The sequence below is a fragment of the Ochotona princeps genome, chromosome 4 (genome assembly GCF_030435755.1).
Source record: "Ochotona princeps isolate mOchPri1 chromosome 4, mOchPri1.hap1, whole genome shotgun sequence".
NCBI lineage: Eukaryota > Metazoa > Chordata > Mammalia > Lagomorpha > Ochotonidae > Ochotona > Ochotona princeps.
In genome coordinates, this window is record NC_080835.1 from 94287351 (window position 1) to 94313030 (window position 25680).

Here is a 25680-nt window from a genome sequence, read left to right on the forward strand (position 1 = left end):
GGTTGACCAGGATGAGATAGGCTACAACATCCCCCAACACAAGCTGGGACTGAGTGCAGGCTAGGCAGATGCCAAATACCAAGGCAAGACAGGTCATTCCAGACTGGACTGTAGAACCCTCCAACACATGCAGGACACAAGGCTGGGAGTGAACCTGTTGAGTGGGCTGCCAGAGATGCCCCCCTGATGGGCCACTGCTCCCACTGGAGTATATGGGAATTGGGACTGGAGGTGATCCAGGATGGGCAACAAACATTGGTCTGCATGTGGGCTGGGTTTGGTGGGAGGCCAGGTTAGGCCTGGCCACTGCATCCACGGGCAAACACAAGAGCCAGGATAAGTGCTGACCGACAGGACTTTGCTGCAGCAACCACTGGCAAGAGCCAGGACAAGGTGCAAGTTGTGTCAGACTGGATCTCAATACCCCCTGGAAAATGCAAGATCTGGGACCGAGACTGAGTCTAGTAAGGAAACTGTGGGCACTCCTTTGCTAGGCTACAGCTCCCACTTGTGTGCATGAGAAGCAGGGCTGAGGGGATAGGTTGCACAAGGTGGCAGTGCCCATCATCATTAGTGTAAGCTGGGTCATGGGGTGGAGTGGACTGAGCTAAGTTGTGATACCAGTAGTTGTATATGAGAACCTGATTGGAATGCAACACAGACATGTCTTTTTTGCTGTACATACTGGCATGTGCAGGTACCCGAGCTGGGGCAGGCCTGGTGGGGGTTCTTGTGGGTCACCCCCACCAGGCTGCAGTTCCTGCTGGTGTGCATAGGGGCCGGTCTGTGGCAGGCTGGGTTGGGCTGGGCTGCCGCACCTGTAGGTTTGCACAGGACATGGAGCTAGGGACAGAACTACCAGGCAACTACAATCATCAGCGTGTGTGTAGCCTGATGCAGGTGATGGACTGAACTGGACCCTGTTATGGCTGGCACATGTGAGAGGCAGTTCTGGGGTGATACCAGCTGGGGCTTCTTGGGAGGACTCCACAGCTGGACCACTGGCCTCTGGTCACGGGGAAAATCAGGTTTTGTGGATCAACTTTACACCACATGCACGTGTCTGGATTGGACCTCTTTGATTGATGATGCCTGTGCAGTAGACAGCATGCTGAGGAACCTAAGGGGGCCAGGATGGCCAGCTCATTCGGGCCTGCAGAGGACAGTGAGTGCCATGTCAGAAGATGGAGCACATAACGGGCTGGACAACTCTCCTGGCTGAGCTTTGGCAGCAAGTGTCTGGGTGGGTGGGTGCACTGGGGTGGACTCTGCCAGCCAACAGAGCTTGGAAAGATTTTGTCCACCTTGGAGCAACGAAACCAGCAGCATCTCAGAACCATTTAAACCACTCAAGCAATACCCTCGGAACATTCTTCTCCACATTGGGGTTTCTAAGATGACATCAGACGATCATTCCCAGGTATTGATGTAGTTTGACACCTGGGAGCAGCCCCCTCCCCTTCCCTTCCTCCCTCCACCCCGTCCCCAGAAACAGGAGAAAAAGGAAGAAAAGGAAAATTAGAAGCATTTGTCCCACCTACCTTCTCCCATGCCTCAACCCTCCCCACCCCAAATCAGTGGTCCTCACAGGTGTGCATCCTTGTCAACCATGTAAACAATTTTAAAATATTTAAAATGTCATTAAAAATCTTCTATGATAGAAAGAAAAGATATTTGGGATGAAAAGTGCCCACAGAAAATCTCTGATCCTCCAGGTTACTTTCAAGGTGAACTCAAAGAAGATATTACAAACATATGGATGACAACGAATGAATCAGACATTGCATACTCCCGTTCTCCGGACTCCAGGAGAGAGCTCTAGGGAGAAGGTCTCAGATGTTCTTGCTAAATATCATAAGCTGTTCTGAGAGACAAACCTTTTACATGGACTCACAACAACACATGTACTAAATAATAATAATAATAATAAATTTAAGTGAGTGACTTCAGCCAAACGAGTGGTTTAAAAAAGATTTTTTAAATAAAGAGCAGAAGAGGAGAATCAAGATGTTGGAATAGGGTAAGGATGCATTTGAACGGATGGAGAAGCATTAACCAGTATGAAGCAGAGAGGACACATTCCAGGAAACAGGAGACGGACAGATACAGGAAAGCAGCAAAAACCACGGTGTGATGTTGCAGTGACTGATACCCCAGCAGCATTCAATGAATGGTGATCTGAACTCCACCAGGAACCAGGTGGGAAGGGATTTTCACTGGGAGTTCAATGTTACCAGAAATGCCTGGTGTGTTCTTTCCTCGGCTGAGTATAGAAATAAAAAGCCGGGAATCTATTGCAGACAGAAAAGTTTATTTGCGAAGGGACCAGGTGTGCTGGGAAGGGAGAGGGAAGGGGAAAGCAGCTCCGGAGACAAAGCCGGGAGGTGGGGTGCCTCTCGAAAGGGGAGGGAGAGAGAGACACCAAAGGTTTGAGGAAGGGTCTCGGGATTTTAAGCATTCCCTGACCCCTCCTTGTTGGGCGGGGAACCTATAGGTAAGATGTTCCCCATTGGTGGTCTCTTAATCAGTTAGAAAATGGGTGGGCAATGCTGGTGCTGCCCAGCTGAAGAGAATGGAGAGACATATTCCAGATTCTAGAAGCAAAAAAAAAAATTGTTGTCCCATGATACATATCCAGCAAAGCTTTCTTTTGTCTTTGAAAATAAAATAAAATTCTTCTACAGTAAAGAAAAGTTAAAAGAATTTGCCTCTTTCAAACCTGGCCTACAAAGGATACTTCAAGATGTTCTCTTGACAGAGAAGAGGAATAGCACCCACCAAAACCAAAGGCAAATGGGAAGAACATCCCGGTAAAATGACCACAGAAGACTAAACCAATGAACAACCCATTCTTAAAATGACAGGACCAAATTATCATCTATTCATATTTACCCTGGATGTAAATGGCTTAAGCTCAATCAAACGTTATAGATTAGTAGACTGGATTAAAAAAAACAAAATTCATCTGTTTGTTGCCTACAAGAGACACAGTTCACCAACAAAAATCAGTAGAAACTATATCTCATGGATTTTGGTTTTTTGTTGTTATTAATTTCATCTCATCAAAGCACTTTCTTCTGATTAAATTCTTCAGTGACTCATAGATCATATAGTAGCATCATTTTCTGCAAAAAGGTTCTTAATTTTCTTTTTCATTTCTTCAGTGAGACATTAGTCATTCAGTAGCATGTTGCTTAACTTCATGCTGTTCTTAATTTCTGTTTTCTTCGTATTGTTGATTTTGTTTTGTGACTTTTCGCTTAAGGGGATGTATAGTAGCTGAATAATGGAGAGTTTCTTATCTAGTAACATGTTATTTAACTTCATGGCATTGTAAGTTTCTATTTTTCTTCCTGTTATTGATTTTGTATTGTGGTTTTTCATTTAAGGAGATGTATAGTAACTGTGTAATGGAGACTAACATATCCAGATGTGAGGCTACAATACAGTATGCATCTCTACTTCCAGACTAAAGATGGACTCTCAATGAAACCTTTTACTGTATGACAATAGGATGCTGGACTCTCTGCCATTGCCCAAGCCCGCAATAATGGACATATGACTGTGTATGATACTTTAGTAATGATACAGGGGAACTCAGTGGGACGGGGGAATTGGGGAGATGATAATGGAAATTCCATGGACCTATGGAACTGTATCATAAAATGATGATGATAACAATAATAATAATAAAAGATTAAAAATAAAGAACAGAAAATATCTTTGTTTTTTTTCTAGTGATTGTATTCAAGCTGTACTTTCTGCTCAGACACGTGAAGTGGGTTCTGGTTTTATTTAAAGTATTACAAATTCTTGCACTTATATGGAAAGTCTTATTGCTTGGATCTGAACAAATCACCCTAAATAACTCATGCACATCCATATTATGGCCTTGAACTCTGTTGATATTTTCTTGACAAAAACTTTTCTGCAATGATCACAAAATTGCAGAAAGGAGTAACACAGCACTGATACTTTCCCCCTAAACTGTCAGAGAATAAGTGAGCATGATGCCCCTCGATTCCCAGTTTAGAGTGTGTTTCTTGCAAACAAAGGCATTCTACAAACGCAACCGCCCAAATCAGGGAAGTCCACACGGGCCACAGTTCTAGTAACAACCCTCACACTTCATTCACTTTTCCCAAATATCTCAGTTGTCCCCAACTATCCAGTTCACTATCACCTCATTTTAGTTTCATTCAGTTTGGAATGGTTCCCCAATTTTTACTTGCATGGCCTGAATATTTTTGAAAATTGCAAGTTAATCATTCTGCAGATCATCCATCAGTTTGTTTTTTTCTGATGTTTCCTCATGAGGAGTTTCAACTTCTGTAACTTTTTTTTCCATTTTCTATTCTTTTTATTTCCTGTAACTTTTTTCCCCGTTTTCTATTCTTTTTATTCTCCTGGTGTGCTGGAGAGGGGGAGGGAGATGAGACTGCTCCTTACTGTCAAACTACATCAGCAACCAAGGATAAGGGACAGTCATTTGGTGACGCCCTAGAGACCCAAGGTGGGGAAGAGTAGTCCGAGAGTGCTACTTGAGTGGTTTTGATAGTTCTGAGACATTGTCAGATTCACTGCAACAGGGTTGAGAAAATCTTTTCAAGGTCTATTGGCTAACCAAGATCACCTCAGTGTGCATCCACAGACCCAGGAACATGTTGCAAAAAGCTAGGCCAGGAGAATGGTCCAACCTCTTCTGCTTTCCATCCTCTGAGAAGGCGCTTGCATGCTCCATTGACCCAGCTGAGCCAGCTGGCATGTCTCCTGTGTGCATCTGGGCATACTGACCACTGCACAGGCATCAGCAGCCGAGGAGGCCCAGTCCTGACATATGTACTCCAAGGTCAGGTCACGTATATTATGATTTTCCCTGTAGCTGGGATTTGTTTTTTTTTTTTTTTTTTAAGATTTATTCATTTTATTACAGCCAGATACACACAGAGGAGGAGAGACAGAGAGGAAGATCTTCCATCCGATGATTCACTCCCCAACTGACCACAACGGGCCGATGTACGCCTATCCAAAGCCAGGAACCTGGAACCTCTTCCGGGTCTCCCATGCGGGTGCAGTGTCCCAATGCATTGGGCCGTCCTCGACTGCTTTCCCAGGCCACAAGCAGGGATCTGGATGGGCAGTGGAGCTGTCGGGATTAGAACCGGCGCCCATATGGGATCCCGGGGCTTTCAAGGCAAGGACTTTAGTCGCTAGGCCATGCCGCTGGGCCCTGTAGCTGGGATTTGAATCTAGCCATTTTGGGGGGAGAGTCCCCCAAGAAACCTTGCCTTGGGTGACCCAAGTGCAGGGCCAGGCTTTGTACGTCACCTGAACCACTCAATGCACAGCCAACAGATACGGCTGCCTGGTCAGTTCCACCCCAGCCCCATCTCTCATACAAACTGATGGGTGTTGTGGTTTAGTCCAGCTCAACCCACCGTAAGCCTGGTGTTGCGGCCAGTGGGGAACGAGTCAGCACATGGAAGATCTCTCAGTCTCCCTCTCTTTCTGTAACTCTGTCTTTCAAATAAATAAATAAACTTTAAAAAAAAAAAAGACCACAAAAAATTAGCAAAAGAGTTGAGGAATATTGACCCCTTGGTTCCTTTTAAAAAAAGATTTCTTTATTCTTGTTGAAAAATCAGATTTACAAACAGAAAGGGAGACAGAGAGAAATATCTTTCACCAATGGTTCACTCCCCAGTTGGCTGCAGTGGCCAGAATTGACCCAGTCCAGTGCTGGGAGCCAGAAGTTTCTCCTGGGTCTCGCAAGTGAATGCAAGGTCCCAAGTTCCTGGGCCTTCCCCTCTTGCTTTCCCAGGCCACAAGCAGAGGGCTGGATCAGATGTGAAGCAGCCAGGACATAAACAGTAGCCCATATGGGATACTGGCACTTGCAGGTACAGGATTAGCCTATTGAGCCACCATCATGGACTCTGCCTCTTTCCTTACATATCACATAAATCCCTAAGAACATGCCATGTTCATCCTCACCCTTTCGTTTTTTAATAGATTTACTTACTATTTTTATTGGAAAGGCAAATTTACAGACAGAAGGAGAAACAGAAAGACCTTTCATTCACTGGTTCACAACGTGGCCGCAATGACCAGAGCTGGGCCGATCAAAAGCCAGGATCCAGGAGCTTCTTCAGGATCTCCCATGTGGGTACAAGGTCCGAAGGCTTTGTGCCATCCTCAACTGCTTTCACAGGCCACAAGCAGCGAGCTGGATAAAAAGTGAAACAGCCATGACACAAACCAGCGCCCATATGGCACATACAAGGCGAAGATTTAACCACTGAGCCATTGCACCATTTCTCACTCTTTTGAAGAGAGAACCAAAGAATTAGGAATCTCCATTTAATGAATCTTCTTAATGCTATCTTCAGGAACAAAGTCAAAGGGTGCTTCTATTACCTTCTCTGCAGTGACTCAAAAAAAGCCCAACCTAAAGTGCTCTGGCTCTAAGTGTTAACTATGCCATCTATCATTACATGAAAATTAGAAGAGCGAGGAGATGCCACTCCCCAGCAGGCAGAGCAGCTGGCCACTATGAGGCCCACTGCCCAGGAAGATGGTGGTTTGAACTGCTGATTGTTAATGAGCCTACTAATTTAACCCAACAACATAATCTCCCGTTACTTCCCTTGGTTGCAGTCACAGCAATTTGCCATATTTACAGTGGGGTTTTGATCTAGATGAAATGTACTTCTATTTTTGTTATGTGGCACCTTCTAAGAGAGAAGCCATCTTCTTTCCTGTAATGTATTCATGAGCAAATTTGTCATCATTGAGCATTAATCTAGATCTGTTAAAATGTGGGGTTTTTTTCCCTATCTTTTCTGCTGAAGGCAGCAAATGCTTCTTACATTCACCCAAAAATGCATCATGGCTGTATCTTGCCCCCTTAGAAGGCCCAGCTTCCTGGAAACCCTCTGTATTAACACTGAAAAATTAGGGGTGGAGGTAAGCCTTGCAATTAACTGCCCGTGTTCAAGCAGGTTGCTGGCATGGCAGGCTTAACCCTAATATTTTAAAATAAGGAAACAGAAAAGTAAAATGAATTCCTAATGCTTTTCCGTTAAAATCCTTGCAAAATCGGGTCTGGTGCCATAAACTAGAGGCTAAAGTCCTCACCTTGCATGAGCTGGGATCCCATATGGGCACTGGTTCTAAACCCGGTTGCTTCACTTCCCATCCACCTCCCAGCTTGTAGCCTGGGAAGGCAATGGAGGACAACCCAAAGCCTTGGGACCCTGCACCTGCATGGGAGACCCAGAAGAAACTCCAGGTTCCTGGCTTCAGATCAGTTCAGCTCCAGCCATTGTGGTCACTTACAGAGTGAAACAGCAGATAGAAGATCTTCCTCTCTCTTTCCTTCTCTCTGTAGATCTGATTTGCCAATAAAAAATAAATACATCTTCAAAATATAAATAAAATTCTTGCAAAATAATTGCTGTTACAGAGAAGACTAAAAAGGAACAGTCATGGTGGAGGGCTCTCCAGTGAAGTTTTCCTGGGAATTTTTCTGCTAAAACTTCGCTAACTTTCTCCAAACTCTCCTGTTAAGCAGGTGTCATTGCTGTATTGCCTTCACTCCATCACAAACATGCCTTGAGAATTCCAAATCCCGGTTCCTGTGACCTTGGCTCTTAGCCAATGCTCTTTTGTTTTCATTGGACCACTTGCATTTCATGGTAGCCACTGCTTCTTATAATTGTGTTTTGTCTTCTGGGTCATAGTGCAAGGCAATGTGTCAATTCGTGTTGCAGTTCTCTAAGCAAATGCTTCAGAACTTCCATCCCGCTTCTTTAAAAGCTGTTCAAAGCTCTGCTCCTGTCTGCAGCTGGTCTGGACGCAACAGTCTTGCTCAGTTTTAGATTGTTCGGTCAGAATTCTGCATGCTGTACCCATTGAGCTTGTCATGATGCTGACTGTGTTGTGACTCATCAGTTTCTTCCACTAAAGCTTGAACAAGGTCGTGCTTGCCTCACATACTGGTGTGCACACTCGGCTGCTGCAGGCTTCATTTTCACCATCACCTGGACACTTCTTAAAATCATTACCTGGGCCCAATGCAACAGCTTGATTGGCTAATCTTCCCACCTCATGCACCAGGGATCCCATATGGGCAACTGCTTTGTGTCTTGGCTGTTCCACTTCCCATCCAGCTCCCTGCTTGTGGCCTGGGAAAGCAGTAGAGGCCAGCCCCAAGCCTTCGAAATCTGTACCCACGTGGGAGACCTAGAGGAGGCTCCTGACTCCTGGCTTCAAATCAGCTCAGCTCTGGCCATTGCACCTATTTGAGGAGTGAACCAGCAAATGGAAGAACTTTCTCTCTGTCTCTCGTCTCTGTAGATTCTGTAGATCTGCCTCTCCAATATAGATAGATAGATAGATAGATAGATAGATAGATAGATAGATAGATAGACAGACAGATAAACATTTACCCATGTGTAAATTGCATTTTGGCCACTGTCCCCAGAAATGCGCGGGGATCCCATATGGGCACTGGTTCTAATCCCGGAAGCTCCACTTCCCATCCAGCTCCCTGCTTGTGGCCTGGGAAAGCAGTCGAGGATGGCCCAAAGCTTTGGGACCCTGCACCCGTGTGGGAGACCCGGGAGAGGTTCCTGGTCCCAGCTTCGGATCAGCGCAGCACCGGCCGTTGTGGTCACTTAGGGAGTGAATCATAGGACGGAAGATCTTCCACTCTGTCTCTCCTCCTCTCTGCATATTTGCCTTTGCAATAAAAATAAAATAAATCTTAAATAAATAGGAGATAAATTTTTGGTGCCAAAGATTTTGAAATCAGAACATCTAAAGGCTCTTCAGAAACTTCATGAAAAACATATTATGAAAGGATCATGCAAGAATTCCAAACTTTTGGCCCCAAATATGCATAATTTTAAATTCCATTTTTCCACAGACTTCTGAGAATGCCATATTGTCACTAGAGTTTCAATCCACAGAAAATTCCCAATGCTGAGTTATTCTAAACAATCTTTTTTTTTTTTTTGGCAATTGAGGGTTTATCCCTTAGGATTTTAACCATTTTTGCATTTTGGATGATTATTTTTAAAATAACATGTACTTTTGGGCTTGGCGGCGTGGCCTAGTGGCTAAGGTCCTCACCTTGATCCCATATGGCTGCTGGTTCTAATCCTGGCAGCTCCACTTCCTCTCTGTCTCTCCTCCTCTCAGTGTATCTGACTTTGTAATAAAAATTAAAAAAATAAATCTCAAAAAAATAACATGTACTTTTATCCTTTTAGCTAATATTTAGTAAATTGATTTACCCCATATTTAAATCAATAATCATTATGAGAAATCAGTCTTTATGCTTGCTCTTGACAGTGTGATTCACACATGAGTAATCAGGTTGCTAGTTGCCTGCACTGAATGAGCCGGGTTGCGTTCTTGCTTGCATAGCCCCCTTTTCTGCGATCCTTCCGTCTCTATTCTTGCTCACACCGCCCCTTTTTTCATGGTTACTCCCCATCAACCCATTCTAATTTGTTCCTTCCAATTCAATGTATGTGAGGAGAAATCCAACTCTCCCCTTTGAGATGGAGACTGTTCACACTTCCTGGCCACCAGGACAGTTTCTGCTTGTATCTACTAAGCATCCTTTTGTTTTTAACTCTTGCTTGGATTTTGATATTAAATTGTCTGATCATCCTGGTCGTGTGTCCATGAAGAGACCATCCCTATGAAAGAATATGATGCGGGGGCGGCAGGAGGGACAACAATACTGTAGCATATCAGGTTAAGCCTCCACCTGCAGCACCCGCATCCCACATGGGTACTGATTCTAGTCCCTGTCTCTCCACTTCCAATCCAGCTCTCTGCTAATGGTCGGGAAAGCACTGGAGGATGGCTCAAGTATGTGGGCCCCTGAATCCATGCAGGAGACCTGGAGGAAGCTCTTGCTCCCAGCTTCAGGTTAGACTGGCTCAGCTCTTACCTTTGCAGCCAGTGGATGGAAGACGTGTGTGTGTGTGTGTGTGTGTGTGTGTGTGTGTGTGTGTGTAACTCTGTCTTTTCAAACAAAAAGTAAGTCTTTGAAAAATACTTTTGCTGGTCTGTTAAGAGGAGTAGTGGACTAACACTTTCTGACCTTTCATTCAGTTTTCAAAGCATAAGGACCTTGTGGCTTTTCTTTGGTGTTTATTGAGCATTTATTATGTGCCATGGGAAATGCTTGCCCTCATCTTCAGGGAGTGTAAGGAAGTAATCAAAATGTGCAGGTAATTTTGGTTCCCCCTGTGCATCAGTGTTTGTTTATTTCCAAGGCTGCATGAAACTGCAAGATGGAGAGAGATCTTCCACCCACTGGTTCATTCCCAAACAGACACAGCAGCCAGGTTCAGTTCAGACCTCCATCCTGGTCTCCCTCATTGGTGGTAGCATTCAAGTCTTTGAGCCATGTCCCACTGCCTTTCCTGGGCATGAGCAGGAAGCTGAGTAGCTGGGAAAATAAGACACAAGCCACAGCTTGGCTTATTACACCGCAATGCTGGCTCCTCACACAGGTAATTTCAATGCAGTGATGTACAGCATATACAAACAGAGCCTGGGTCATCTGCTTGGGTCATGACCACAGGCTAAGTACTATTAACCTAGCACAGTCAATCTCAGCCTTACTGGAGTGGGTCATTTTGGGTTGATATTGAGACAATGCCATACACTGTGGGTAGGATGTGTAACAACATCCTTGGGCCCAGCCTATCAAGGCCACAAGCGTTCCCTCCTCCCCGGATTGTGACCATGAGAAATGTCTGCTGACACTGTCAAATCTCTCCATCTGAGAATTCTCCGAGCCCCAGAACCACGAGGACACTGCAAGGGACAGAGTGGCAAAGCCGTGTGGCCTGAACAGGCATCAGACCAAGAGTGGAAAGGAGGTGGAGGAAAAGTCTTGGCGAACGGCTTTGGGAGATCAGTGCGGAGGTGGAAACAGAGTATGCATGAACAGAATGGGGGGCAAGGTATGGGAAGGAGTGAAATTCGGTTTACTATCAATAGTCTACGTATTTTAGTAGTCTGTGTTGTTTTCCTCATTGTGTTTTGGTTAGTTCAAGGTCAGGTTGGCAGCTGAATTCCGAATGCACAATATATGCGAAAGCACTTTGCAAGCTCCGTGAAGTGCTATTCATATGGAAATGAACAATATTATTGCCATAACCGCTGATGAAAACAATGCAATGTGTGGCTTTGTTTTGTTTGCATGCACTGACAGTCCTCAAGAATTCAGAAGACAGAACATTACCACGTTGCTTATTGCCTGCAAACTCTGAACCCCAAACCGTTTGTCTTCCTGGAACAATGCAGACCAAGCTGTTTCCTTTGCCATGTGGCCACTTGCCACCAGGGGGCAGCAGCAGGCCACCACAACCTGGAGAAAGGAAATTACTCTGCCTCCCATTCCTCCCAGGGTCACCTTGTCTCCTCTGTTCCAGGAGCATATTCCCAGAACCAGCTTCATGGGACCATTTAGAAACACCAGCAGATGCCAGCTCCGGCTCTCAGCTGGATCCCAGCTCCGGGGAGGTTCAGCTCTCTGCGTCTGCTTACGACTCCAGGTTTTTCTCTGTGTTCCACCCACCTAGGGGTGGAAGCTGCTTCTCATAACTACTGCATCCCCGTCAGGCCTGCTTGCTTTTAACGTTTCAGTTACTAAGCCTTTGTGCCGAGTGATTTCCATTGACGTGCCTGCCATGGCCTCTGTGTCCTGAGTAGCCCCAACTGCCGCTCGAGTGGATTATTCCAACCTCGAATCAGTCTCAGTAACTGGAACAGCCACTAGAGAGCGGGCATCCACAGACCCCTGAGTCATACAGGGACCACTAGATTTTAGAAAAAGCAAAGTCCAGGTCTCTTCCAGAAAGCCCTGGATGAGCGAGTTTGAAGAGCCGCAGCATCGGTCCCTCTGACCGGCCCGGGAGAAGCAGGACAGGAGTGACCCACTGGTTCCAGGATGTGTTCCTCCAGCTGTGAGGACGGATACATCTTTCTGCCTGGGCTGGTTTTGTACAACTGAAGCTGCTGTCACAATGGCTTATTTCCTGTGCTTGGCAGAGTAACACCGGTGCTTGTAATGCCTTTGCTGATTTCTTCAACAGATAGCAAGGTACTGTAGTACGCTCATGAGACAAGATGCCTGCAGTGGGACAGTGTGCACGCAGCCAGGTAAGCTGTGTCTTGCAATGTCAGCCTCCCATGCTGGAATACCAGGAACACAGCCAAGACAGCAGCAGAGGACGGCGCGGGTGCGTGGGCCCTGCCGCCCAGAAGGAGGCCTCCATGGAGTTTCTGCCTCCTGGCTTCAGCCTGGCTCAGTCCTTGCCATGGCAGCCCTTTGGGGGATGAACCAGTGGATAGAAGGTGATTGTCTCTGTCTCTCCTTGCCTCTGTATCACTTTGTCTTTCAGACAAATCTTTAAACACACACAAGCCTGCAGTTAAAAAAATTTTGACTCTTAACAGAAAAGCCAAAGAAAACGGTTCAACTGGTTACACGGACATTTTCCAGTTCCCTGTGATTCCTATCATGTATTAACCAGCTGGTATTGAAGCAACTTTGCCTCTTTAAAGACTCGCATTGGATCAGGTGCAATGGACAGACTGGCTAATCCTCCCCCTTCAAGCACTGGGATGCCACTTGGGTGCCATTCACTTCTGGCTGCCCCACTTCCCATCCAGCTCCCTGCTTGTGGCCTGGGGAAGCAGTCAGGAGCAGCCCAAAGCCCTGGGACCCTGCACCCGTGTCACTAGCATGGGAGATGCTGGTTCCTGGCTTCAGCTCAGCTCAGCTCTGAGGATTGAATCAGCGATGAAAGATCTTCCTCTCTGTCTCTCCTTCTCTCTGTATACCTCACTTTGCAATTTAAATAAATAAATAAATCTAAAAAAAAAAAAAACAAACCAAACCGTAGTTCTTCTTTTCTGGATTTGTGTGGCTGTTGCTCAATACTGTGTTTTTAAGATACCTCCGTGGAGCTGTAAGGAACCTTATTTCACTGATTATTTCATTGAACCTTATTGCGGAGGTAGCCCTGCTGCCTAGCATGCCTGTGTAAGCAGTGCTATGATTTAATGAACAATTCTAGAGTCAACGGTTATTTCCATTATTTCCAAATTGGGCACACATAAGCCAACTCTTCTTTTGCGTAAATATCCTGAGGAAATTACAGGACCCTATGGGGCACCTATCCAATACAAAGGCAACCGCTTTTTTTAGATGGTGGCACCAGCTCCCACCCTCAGCAGCAGTACCCCACAGCCCTCCACCTTAGCCCGGGTCAGGCCTCGCAGCGGGCTGGTGGGTGTGGTAGCACTGTGGGTTTTAACTTGCCCGCTTCTGCCCATTAGCGAGTTAAGTGCCTTTTGAATAAACATCAAATATATACTGGCCGCCTGATCTGGGAGTCGAGGGAGGAGGGGAGTTAAAACGTGTGTTCCGTTCATTTACCCGTTCATTTTGGGGGATTTCTCTTCTTAATGATTTTCAGGAGTTCCTGGTACCCTAGTCATTTTATTTATGGCAACCGTCACCCCTTGTCCCCGCCAACCTCTGCCTTCCACCCGCCCAGGCGGGGCGTCGGGCCAGCAGGTGCCGTTCGGCACGCGCGCCCCGCCTTCCCGGCGCGCGGCGACGCGGGCCCCAGGGGCGCGGCGGGCTGTGTTGGCCGCGGTCTCCAGGCAGCGCCGGGCGGGGACGGCGCGGAGGATGCGGGGCCGCCGGGGAGCAGGTGACCGGCCTCCCGGAGCCGGGGTGGGCGGCGCGCCCGGGGAGGGAGAGGGGCTCCCGGGCCCGGTGGGTCGGGCCGGGAGGCCTCAGACGAGCTTGGGACGCGCCGGGGCGGCAGGGCTGGCGCAGGGGGGACTTGGGTGCCCAGGCCCACCCAGAGGCCCGGTCAGGCGCACGCGGCTCGCTGGGCCCGCTCGCTGAGCACCTGAAAACGCCCCTGGTCCCTCAGAAACAGGGGAGGGAGCAAGAACACCGAGCCGCTCACTTTCCGCCTCTCACCGTGGTGGCTCAGCCAGAGTCCCTTGTCCCCTGTGAGAGAGGAAGGGGTCTGTCCCAGGACTCGCGGCCTGGACTCAGGTCCCCCAAGTCTGGCCATTTCTTCTTCCCTGGACATTCCGAGGTACACCCCCCGCCGGCCTGGATTCCTTAGGGGGTCGGTGGGAAGCTTGGGCGCTGCAGCCTTTTTCCTCAGCCACATTCACGTCCTAAGACACCTGGTTGCTTGCATAAAGCCCCAACTCCCCACCCCTCCCGGAAACCCAGGCTCTGTGCCAGTTGACTTTACTCTTCTCAAATCCCACTCTTCTGAAAATAGCAAAATAATTACGTTTTACTTTGTCTTGTTTATGAATTCCAAAAAAAAAAAAAAACCTAAGAGTGTTCAGGAGAGGTGCGGAACTGATGGGGATGAAAGCGATTCTACACTGAGCTGTGACTATTATGTTATCATAATGGTGACTGTAAAACCCGTGTTGCGTAGATGCTTCTCTAGTTGAGTGTCTTGAGTTTGAGGTGGACTTGTTGCTCTATTACAATATCCTAAGAAGCAGTGGTCACTCTGTTTCTGAACTAAGGCAGAATGCCGTAAGTGTGTTTGAAGTCAGAGGTTTAAGACTGGAAGTTGGGCTGGAAAATTATGCTTTCCTTGTGTTCGTCTGGTAACAGAGGAAGACCAGCTCCTATGTATTCCCACACGAAGGCTGCCTTTTGTCTGTGTTTGTCACAGTGCTTCCCCCCAGGGACTGACCTTCCTTGGGAACGTTAGCAACGCAGTCAACATGACGTACAATCCGGAGAACAGCGATGAGGTCTTGTTATTCAGTTAAAAGTTAGAATTCACCACAAGCACAAGAAAGAGCGTGGCGTTAACAACAAATGTTATGGTAATCAATAGTGAAGGTTTCCGTTAGCTGACTTGTGGGGTGAAGCAGGGGGGCCCATGCAAGGGTGTGGGGCTGGAGGAGGGGGTGGCGTAAAGGCGGTGAGAGGGAAGATAAGCCAAAATAGAAACGCAGGCTAGAGATGAAAGGAAGTTCAATCCAAAAACATCATGTGCTTTCAGTCCTGTGTGCACTCAGAGCCCCTTTTCTGGAGAGTGCTTCCTGGGCATTATAACAGCCCTTTGAGCCAGCGAGGGTTCGCTGTGAATCACGCTTAACAAGTTGGAAGAGAATGCCGCTAACTCTCAGCTGTTATTCAAGCCAGTCTCCCACCCACCCAACTTTCCCCGAATGGCTTTGCTTTCAGGTTTGTGGACATCCAGCCTCTGCTTTCTTTGAATTTGCTCAATAACACAATTCACAAGGCCACTTCATCTTTTGCTGAGCAGCTTTAATCCTTATTCTGTTGCCTTTTTAAAATACTGAGCTGAGGTTGGTTGCCATGTCATGTTTTCCTAAGTCACATGGTTTTAGCCACCTGAATGTTTCAAAAAGTCTTTTCCAAAGGATATGGTCAGTTGCAATAAAACAATACACCTGTTTATAGTTTTCTTCCTCTTGTCTTTACTTTCCCAAAGGTAGACCCTAAATCTGTTTTATTTTGTTGATAAATATTACTGAACAGAGCATATGTATATTACTGCTTTTGGCGTTTAAGATGGTCAGAGTGCTGGGATTTAAGACTTAGCTTGGTGCGTGTTTCTCTGTAACCACCCCGGGGAAGCTGGAAGCAAGCACTTGATTTCCTCAATAAACTACATCCAGTTTTTCATGCTGTTGATGAACTTTATGTCAGATCTATTTCTGTAGATAGAAAAGCAGTCGGGTTTTTTTTTCCTATGTACCTCACTCACAAACACAAAGGGGCATATGAAAAAAGCCTGCAGGTGCTAGGTCCCCTGAATCACCTTTTTCACAAACACAGCCATCGAGATCCCAGTAATCCCCCAGTGACAAGAATGTGTTTTGTTTTTAGGTAATACTTTTGTGAAGCACAACGTTAAATCACCCCGCTGCTCCTGTCAACCTATCAACGCAAGTACCCTCTGTGGATTCTCTTACTTTTTGAAATGAGTGACAACAGGCTAATTCCCAAGCTCTCTGCTCAGTCCCCTGTCCATCATCCCAAGCTAAAACTCCCGTCCTCGGACCCACCTCTGAAGAATGAAGACTTACACCTGTCGAAAGACTCCCTGGAGTCTGACAGCCTTGCTCCAGAGATGAAATCCCTCTCTGAACAGGGCGATGATGTGGAACCTGACAGTCTAGAGGAGGGTAGCCCTGATTCCGACAGCCTGGGTGAGACACAGGAGGAAGCAAGCAGAAGAGCGGTAGACACGGCTGGGCAGGAGGACCTGGGTCCCTGGGATAGTGCTGCAAAGGCCAGGTAAGGAATTGGATTGTGCGGGAAGATGATGTTGAATGAAGTGTGACTTGTCGAACATTGCAACTGAGAGTCAGAGGGCCCTCCCGACAGGCAGCCTGAAATGTGTGAGATTCGGTCCCCCAGCTGCTCAAGACAACTTGGTGACACTCTTTTTTGTCACATTGTTTTTGTTTAATGTTTTTTAATGCAATGATTATCATGAAGTGCTTTTATATTTGTTATACTCTTTATATCCACGTATGTATTTCGAGGTGCCCCTCTGCTGTGAGCTCACCTTGGAGAAGGTCCAGGAAGCATATGACTGGAGTCTGGTGGTCTCGAGTTGGTCCCAGCGCTGCTGTTTAGTGTATAACTGGAAGTTAGTTATCTAACTCTGATGGCTCATTTTGCTTCCGCCAACAGATGATTTGACCTGTCTGTCTCACAGGACAGCTATGAATGTCAACAACGTGCAAATAATTGAGGAGAGACTCCTATGAGACCCTTTCCTTCTGAACTGGTAGAGTTCCAGCTCACCAGCCTGCTGTTTATACAAACATGTAGTCTAAGGGGCTGGAGTTGAGGCATAGTAGGTTAAGCGCAACCTGCAACACTGGCACACTGTGTAAGCACTGGTTTGAGTCTCAGCTGATTCCCTTGCCTGGGAAAGCAGCAGAAGATGGCCCAAGTACTTACCACCGTGTAGGAGACCCGATTGAAATTCCTGGCTGTTAGTTTTGACCTGGCCCAGCCCCAGCCATTGTGACTACTTGGGGAGTACAGCGGCTGGGAAAGATCTTTCTCTGTCTCTCCCTGTCTGTCTCTGTAATTCTGCCTTTCAAATGAATCAAGCAGTCTTTTGAAAAAGAAGAATATGGGATGCTAACTTTGTTTTCAGTTATCAAGAAATGTCCAGGAATGTGAAACAATGCAATAATATCACTCTGTCTTAAGGAAACATTAAATGATACAGCACAACTAGAAATGGAACACTGTGATCAGAAAGGGGTTTTAGTGCAGTGAGCGGACCTTGGGCTCAGAGGCTAGTTCTGCCACTGATCTTGGTCAGATGTACTTAAGGCCTCTGTGCTTCAGTGTCATCACTGATAAAAATGTAAGAACATAGTAATAAAAGAAATCTCATGGGTTTATCATGAGGCTAAAATAATGTATGTTTTAACAGTGACTGGGTCCTTCTATCTTTACATTGTGTAACATTTTTTATTTATTTTTTCCTTTTTGTTTGAGTGGCAGCAACACAAACCAAAGGAAACAGAGAGGAGGATTTTCCCTGCACGGGTTCCCTCCTCCACTGCCCACTACAGTCAGGGCTGGACCAGGCCAAGACCAGGAGCCCTGAGTTAACCCAGGTGTCCTGCACGCATGGCAGGGGCTCGGCTACTGGTGCCGTACTCTGCTGCGTCTTGTGCTACACATTAGCAGGAAGCTGGAATGGGAAGCAGAGCCAGCCTTGAACGTGGGCATCCTGATAGAGGATGTTAGCATTCCCAAGCAGTATCTTAACCACAACACCAGAGGCACATCCTAGTTTGTGGGCTTTGTTAAGTAAATCAAATGCATTAATGAAAATGTATTGAAAAGCTTGGCTCTTGGGTGTGAGTTTCAAAAAACAAGGTAAGATTCAGAATCAGAGGTGTCAGCACCACGGCTTAGCACAGCTTCTGCCTGTGGCACTGGCGTCCTGTATGGGTACCAGTTCAAGTCCTAGAATTCCAGTTTAGTTTCCTGCTAATGTCTTAGGAGGGCAGCAGAGGGCGGCCCAAGTGCTTGGGACCCTATACCGACATGAGAGGCCCAGAATGCGCTCTTGGCTTCAGACCAGTTAAATTGTGGTCTTTGTGACCATTTGGGGGAGTAAACCAGCAGACCTCTTGCTCTCTGTCTCTTCTTCTCTCTCTATAACTCTGTCTTTCAAAAAAAAAAAAAAAAAAACCCCTCAGAATTAGAACAGAAATAGAGCAGTGTGTTTGTGGGCTATTAGAGAGCCAGTTGGATGGCAGAGCACAAGGAAAACAAATGGACTGAGTCTGGGGATTGATTATAAGGACCTTGACACGTTGCTCTTGGCATTGCAAGGTGACTTTTCAGATCGTGGAGCTGGACCACCCACCCCACAGATGTCTTGGGCCGTAGATGGAACCAGAGGTGGAGCCCAGTCCTGAGACTTTCTTTTCCTTTCTTCTGCTCCTTCCTTCTTTCACTGAGAGAGCTGAACCCAATCAAACTCCTGTATGCCTTCGGGGGTCTCCGAGGGCAGCGGAACTGCTAAGTTCCATCCCCAAGGCACCGGGGTTGGAGAAGCACGCAGGTCAGTTCAAGACCGGTTGACAGTCTTCAGTTGGATTGGCGTGAGTCAGCCAGGAGGAGAGATAACAGGGTTTGGGGATGGCAGTTAGCTGAGGCAATGAGGAAAGAAGGTTGCTCCGCACGCTGGTGCGATTCACATTGTGATGTCAACACACAACGTGCAAAGCCACTGCAGCATGGCAACAGCAGCAGTGGGGATGGCATCACTGTCACAGGTCTGTCCAGGGTTCCACTTCATTCTTTGGTCAGTCCTGCAGGTAAGCTGCTGCTGCCCTCGGAGATGAACTATAGGCACCATACTCTGAAAGAATATTGTTGTTATTAATATTTTTCAATTACAAAGAAAGTTCTAACCTACAGAAGAATATGGTGGACAGTACGGTAGGGCTCTAGTACTGCCATATTTGTTACAGATGTATTTGAAGTAAATAATTCTATAGAAAATGCTTCCTTGTGTCCTTTCTCAAGCCTATTCCCCAATCTTCCTCATCAGAGGTAACCAATACCTTTGCTGACATGGGTGTGTATCAGTCTTGTCAATCTTTTGCTCGTTTCTTATGTGGGTTGTCTAGAAGCTGTGACTAAGTGTGTGTGTGTGTGTGTGTGTGTATTCACTAACTGTATGATCAATAGTATGTGTAGGAAAACCTAGCTTTTTCACTTTAAGTTGAGGGGTTGGCATTTTACCATTATATATTTAAATTAAACAGATGGTCTTAGTTCATGCATTTTTGAAATTTTTGTTGGTTGATTGATTTGATACACTTGGGGAGAGAGAGAGAAAGAAAGCTCGCACTCCCACCTGCTAATTTACTCCTGTAAAGCCCGCATCGACTCTGAAAACCATGAATACAATCCAGTTCACCCATGTAGTTGACAGAAATCCAATCACTTCAGATCTATGCCTGCTGCCTCCCGGGATCTGTAGTAACAGGAAGTTGGAATTGAGATTTGGTGACATGGCATGTTATCTGCCAGGCCAAACATGGGTCCCTGCTTTAATTATAATACATATGAACATGCATGCAGGTAATGCGTTTTCCTGTTGGTAACACAACTAGTCTTTCTTCCTTTCTTCTGCTCCTTCCTTTTTTCACTGAGAAGGCTGAATCCAAACTCCTGCACGTCTTAAACTAGCAAGTGCCGTCCCCAAGGTGCTGGGTGGAGGGTTCCCATTTCTGTGGTTGCCAGTTTCCACAGTTCAACACAGTGCTCTGTGCACATCTTCTTGTGTCTCTGGTGTAAGGATGTATATATTCCAGAATAGAGTTGCTGGTTTGTAGGAGAATGGATGTCCTCTGCTTTTCCCACCTTGCCTGCAAGTTTCCAGTCCTCACAATCACCCAGCCTTTCATTTTTTATATTCTCACAGATTATAAAATTCTATCATTTTATAAATATACTTGTCTCTGATTTCTTGTGAGCTTTGAATGTCTTTAAAGATTTCTGTATATATGTAAGTATGTATTTAAAAGAATAAAATGGAGAGAGACAGAGATAATAAAAGAGAAATCTTTCATCTGCTGGTTCACTCCTCAGTTTTAATTCTATTTTCCACAACTTTGCAGAATTACCCTTGCATGTGAAAGAATCAGCAGAGATTGGTGACAGATGAGATATGGCAATCAAAGGGAAAAGCCACAAGGGTTCTGGTCACAGGAGCCAATATTTGTAACATGTTGATGGTGGGCTGAACACTTCAACCTTGTGATGGCTCTCATATGGGAACACTGCAGTGATCCCGTTGTAAGAGTTGCAAAAGAAACCAAATGAAGTTACTTTGCACACACTCACCGTGTCTAGTGAATGGTGGAGCAGAAAGCTCACGAATCTGACTTCATGCTATAAACCATATTTTTATCCTGGCTCTACCCTGAAGGGTGGTCTCCTGTGTAGGGAATGGTAGTCGTTTTACTTGCAGAAATGGCAGCATTGGAAAGGAGGGACTTTGTGCCATAGATGAGTATTCTGAAGATGAAGTCATCAAGAAGGGTCCTCTAATGGACCTTATTTTTTCCTTTCACCCGGCTGTCTGAGTTTAACCATGTTCCTCACCAAAGGTCAACTAAAATACTCTTAGTATATTATGTCAAGATATACAGTAGTGCTCACACAAATCAAAACTGGAGTTTTGAAGAATTAGGGCAATTTTCTTCTGACTTAGAGACCCTTCAGCATTACTGCTTCCCCCATGTTGATTGACTTTGGAAACATTTAATCATAGACTGTCAACCCCAGGATTTGAATGCATGTTAAACATACTTCATTGTTTGGCTACACAATTCACTGAACACTAGGAGGCCCAGTTTCCTACTGCAAAGCAAAGCAGGACTGAAGCATTTAGCCAAAGGATGCCTTAAAAACATTATTTGGGTGGGTGTGTAGTTACTGGTCCCTTTCTCTGCTCTGCCTTACTTGGAAACCTTTGCTAAGTGCATTATTGCTTGGATCTGAGTAGCTTGTGAGCCATGAAACACACAAATAAATTGATCGCAGGCTCTCAATATGGCATTCAAGTAGGCTTTCAATTCTGCAAGGTAGACAGCATTCTGGGAATTGTAGTTCAAAATAATTAGTCAAAGCCTTGCCTTAAAAACCAAGGAAAGATCTCTTTCTTCTTACTTGTATAAGTAATAACTGTAAAAGCCGCCTGACAGATCACTTAGCCCTACGCGTGTGTTTTGATGTTACTAGAACCTCCTCAAAGCAATTACTCCTTTGTATCTCACCAAAGTCAAGCCATAGATCAACATATATGGATTAGAGAAAACCTTTTACTTAATAGAAATTGGAGCAGTATTGACTGGAGTGAATGAGTCAGGAGTGGAATGAGGATCTTCATGTGATAATCCTTAAACCCCACTCCAGAACAAGCCTCGTGACACTCAGAGCTCACAAAGAAAGAGATCAATGTAATGCCAGGGGCATTAGAAATAACCTCTTCAGTCCTGGAGCTTTCTGAAACCTTACATGTTAGGAAAGAAACAGCAGCAATGGACTACTTCACCTATGTGTCTAATAAGGTCTTCTTTACGGGAATACTTACATAATTAACTACAATTTTCTTAAAAGAGCCTCTTAGCTGCGTATTATTTTCCCCGTTTGGCAGATAGGGACCAAGGCACTGAAATTTGTGGAGGTACACAGACTTAGCCAGTGGCAGAGCCGGAAATCCAAATGCACTCGCGTAACTGAGGAGCACCAGCCCCCGGGGCCAACATGGTGGTGCCGTGGGTTGAGCTGCCACTTACGATGCTGGCACCCATACCAGCACTTCTGCTTCAGCTGCCTGAGAAATCAGCAGGTGATGGTCCAACCATGGGGGGTGGGGGCCCTGCATCCTACGTGGGAGCTATGTGAAGCTCCTGGTGCTTGGCTTTAACCTGGCCCATCCCTCACTGCTGCAGTCATTTGGGGAGTGAGCCACAGAATGGAGAGCTCTTGTTCCTTGTCTGTCTATCACCCTGCCTTTTGAGTGAATGTATGAATGAATGGATAAGAGGGGGTTTTTGTTTTTGCTTTTTTGTTGGTGGTGCGTTTTGTTTTGTTTTTACATAGCCTAAGTCTCTAATCATAAGTATCGAAGCATCATAACAGGTCATCACAGACTGATCTGGTGAAAGATTCCAGCTTACTAAATAGTGAAAATGAAAGGCATCGCAATCTCCATGTGGAGTAACCCGAAGCTAGAGTAAATGCCCATATTCGCTTATAAGTTTAGGAAAATCCTAAGAATTGGATTTTACTTGTGACAGTTGGGGGTCGCACTGATTTTCATCCTTCAGCACCTCTCCTGGGAAACAGGCGTGTTCCTTTCTTATTACCTGGAACCACAACCTGTACAAAAGGGCCATTTTCCGTCCAAGCAGCCAGCTGAGTTAGAAGTGAACAGAGATAGTGAATCCTGTGAGCAGAGACGTCCAGGGCATGAAGGGTGTTACTGCAAAACCAAAACAGAGGCATGTTGGGCTGAGACAGACTTGGCGAGTTCAAAGCTCCGGACTTTGATTTCCTCCCCCCAACCCTGCTGTCCCCGATTTCCCAGGCTGTCCTTACAGAACCCTCAGAAATATTTTAGCTGGACTAGATGACAGTCTCACAAAGGTGTTGTAGTGATGTTCTCACACTGGTTGGGAAGGTAATACAGCAGGATTTTAAGACTGATTCTGAGATCCTAGGAGTGTTGAGAACATTTGAAGAGCTTCCAGGGTCAACATTTACTGCTGTTGGTTTCTGGGACAGTCGTGGGGTCACTTTCTGTTGTCTTGGATTTGAATCCATTGGTTGATGGGTCTCTTCAAATGCATTGCAGGAGTTTCACAGAGCACAGCATTGGGGAAACCACTATGCACATTTTAGGTCTTTCTTTCCAAGCACGTAGAAACAGCAGTGTCAGAGAAGTGGCTTTCTGTTGCACGCAGGTTATTAGTCATTTTTTATTTTGCTTTCCTTCATCTACTTACAAACCCTGCATTAGTTAAACCCTGACGCAGTCGTCAGAGCAGGCATGGTGCCATCGTAACAGATGAGCAGTCGTGTGCGTGGGCATAAATCCTGGCTATTAGAGGTAAACTCTCCGCCAGAAACGCCGAAGCCAAAGTGGCTCCTGGGGTTCATTGCCCCAAGAGACATCCACTAGTTCCTTTTCAGCTTAGTTCAAAATTGCGATGTGTTATTCTGTTAAAATAAGTAAATAAATAGCCAGTTTGAAGCTTCACAGACATTTACATGTGTATCAGCACAGTCCTGTGCGTTTCTCAAGAGGATCAAGGAGTCGAAAACCAAGTTACCAAAGGGATAGTTTAATTCAACAACCTTATATTTTCGTCTATTTCCACTTCCTGACATATCTGAAAATATAAACAATCTTGGTTAGTGTAAATTTTTTATCTTATCGATTTTAAAAAATTTTCCCAGCACTTACTTCCACTGCTAGCTTTTCACATCACAGACCCAATCCAACTAAGAAAATAACAGATTTTCAGAGTGGTTGAGGTTAATAAAGGTCATCCTGTTTGCCTACTCCACAAAGAAGGAACCCAGCATCCAGAACCAGGAAGAGACTCATCCACATGCATGCTGTTAGCCAATGGCAAAGCCTGGACTACATCCCAGGCATCCATGGCTTTCCCCAAGATAGCACAGCCATCTTGGGATTCCAAAGCTGCCAATGGCTGAGATTTCAAATACAAAAAACTGGATCTGAAGAAAATACAGATCCCTGGAAATGGTATGACTCTACTTCTCTTTCCCGCCCCTCCACCATTGTTTTGGAGAATGAAGACAGCACCGGAGCCTTTTGTGGCCGGTGCTTGGTATTAGCATTGTAAACTCGCTGAATGAAAGGAATTATGTTTCTAAACGCTGTGTCATAGAGTATTTCCCTTGTGAAGGCACCACTTTGGTTTCACATAACATAGCCTTAATAGAAGTGAGGCACTAGAATTTTACATTGCAATTACGAACATGTCCTCTTTAGATAATTTGTTTTCGTTTAGCTTAGAGATTGTCCTTGAATCAAGACTAGTAATAATAAGGACAGGAGACAGATAGCTGGGTGTTTTTGCAGCCTGAAATCTGTTTCAAAGAAAAAAAGGAACTTTGGAATTACCCACTTACATAATTGCTGTAAATAAAATTCACTAGGTAACTCCCAGGCCCTTTCCCTTTATTTTTCCAGATGTGATTCTGGCTTCCAGCTGATAAACCATTCTTTTTGTCTTAGAATGTTAGTTTTTTTTAGCAGGATAATTGCTCTCATTAAATGAAGTTTTCACCAGAAAACACTTCCATGTATTTGTGGAGCCATATTCTTTAGTACTTGCAAAAGTGAATTTTTAATCTTTTGGATTTATTTCACTTTGTTTACAGAAGAGCCATTGATCAGAAGAGTAGGATGAGCATAGACTTCATAAATCCTTGGAAACCGTTGTCAGTTTTATAGTTTCTTAAAGAAGCATTAAAAACTTTACACTTAGACAAACATTGAATTCACTGTTCATATGCATAAAAGATTTAATGGCATATAAATTGGGAATAATTGTTCTGTTTAAAAGGATTAGATTAAACCTAAATCAATAATGACATGTGCAGTTTCAATTTAACTGCCTACTTAAAATAAAGTGGCAAATAAATAACAGCTAAATGATTAATAGCAATGCTTTTATTCCCCTCCTCAACAGGCAAAATGGCCAGTTATTGAATATTTTATTGTGAGTGCACAGGATGTTAATTATACTAGAAACATGCTCTAATTTTAGTAATTTTTTGATTAAATACAATGCTGAACGTGAGGCTCTTAATTACATGGAGATTTGATTTTATTTTGTTTGAAGTTATCACAGTAAGTACTCAAATAGGGTCCATTAGAGCCAGCAAATCTCATGGCCTATGCGTGGGAGAGCACTCCCACCCCTGCGCTCATCACTCATCGCCTGCATTGCTGACCTAGGCCTCCAAAGAGGGGACCCTGCATCTGTTGTCTGAATGGCAACAAAAGAGTTGTGTACTCATTGTCTGCGTAACCTTCTGTCACAGAGGGAGGAGACGAGGTGCATGTTTTGTGTGCAGATCATCACCTATGAAAGGACACTCTACACTCATTTTGTCCCACTATGTTGACCTGAACCATGAAACACAATGGAGCTTCTTAGCACACAAGCCCAGAACAATGGGATGCTGTACTATCATGTTCTATCCCAACCATTAGATTTGTTCCTGTGAAGTATTACAGCTTTCCATGCTCATGATTTTTGCAAAGCACAACATCCCATTTGTTTCAGCATGTTTTGCATCAAACTAGGGGATGTTGTAAGACTGTCATTGCCAGTATAAATGGTGCAGCTTAATGAAAGCTCTTAACAGAGCCTCATTTGCAGACTTAACCCTCCTATAGATGCATCCTTTGGGTTTCTCTTCAAACAATTGGTTCAAAGCAACACATTCATTTCCAAACCCTTTGACTTTGCTAGGTTACTTTTAAACATCAGTCTTTTCTGTAGAATGTGATATTG

General features: G+C 45.3%; 1 protein-coding gene across 2 annotated transcripts in view; it reads left to right on the plus strand.

Annotated features, from left to right (window-relative positions):
- The first annotated feature begins 16008 nt into the window (after positions 1-16008).
- The window catches only part of JHY (junctional cadherin complex regulator), a 64665-nt gene continuing 54993 nt past the window's right edge, over positions 16009-25680 (plus strand). For both annotated transcript variants that reach the window (XM_004585184.3, XM_058664019.1), the window contains exon 1: positions 16009-16360. In XM_004585184.3, coding sequence (XP_004585241.2) covers positions 16044-16360 — 317 coding nt within the window. In that variant the 5' untranslated portion in view covers positions 16009-16043. The remainder of the gene's footprint in view (positions 16361-25680) is intronic.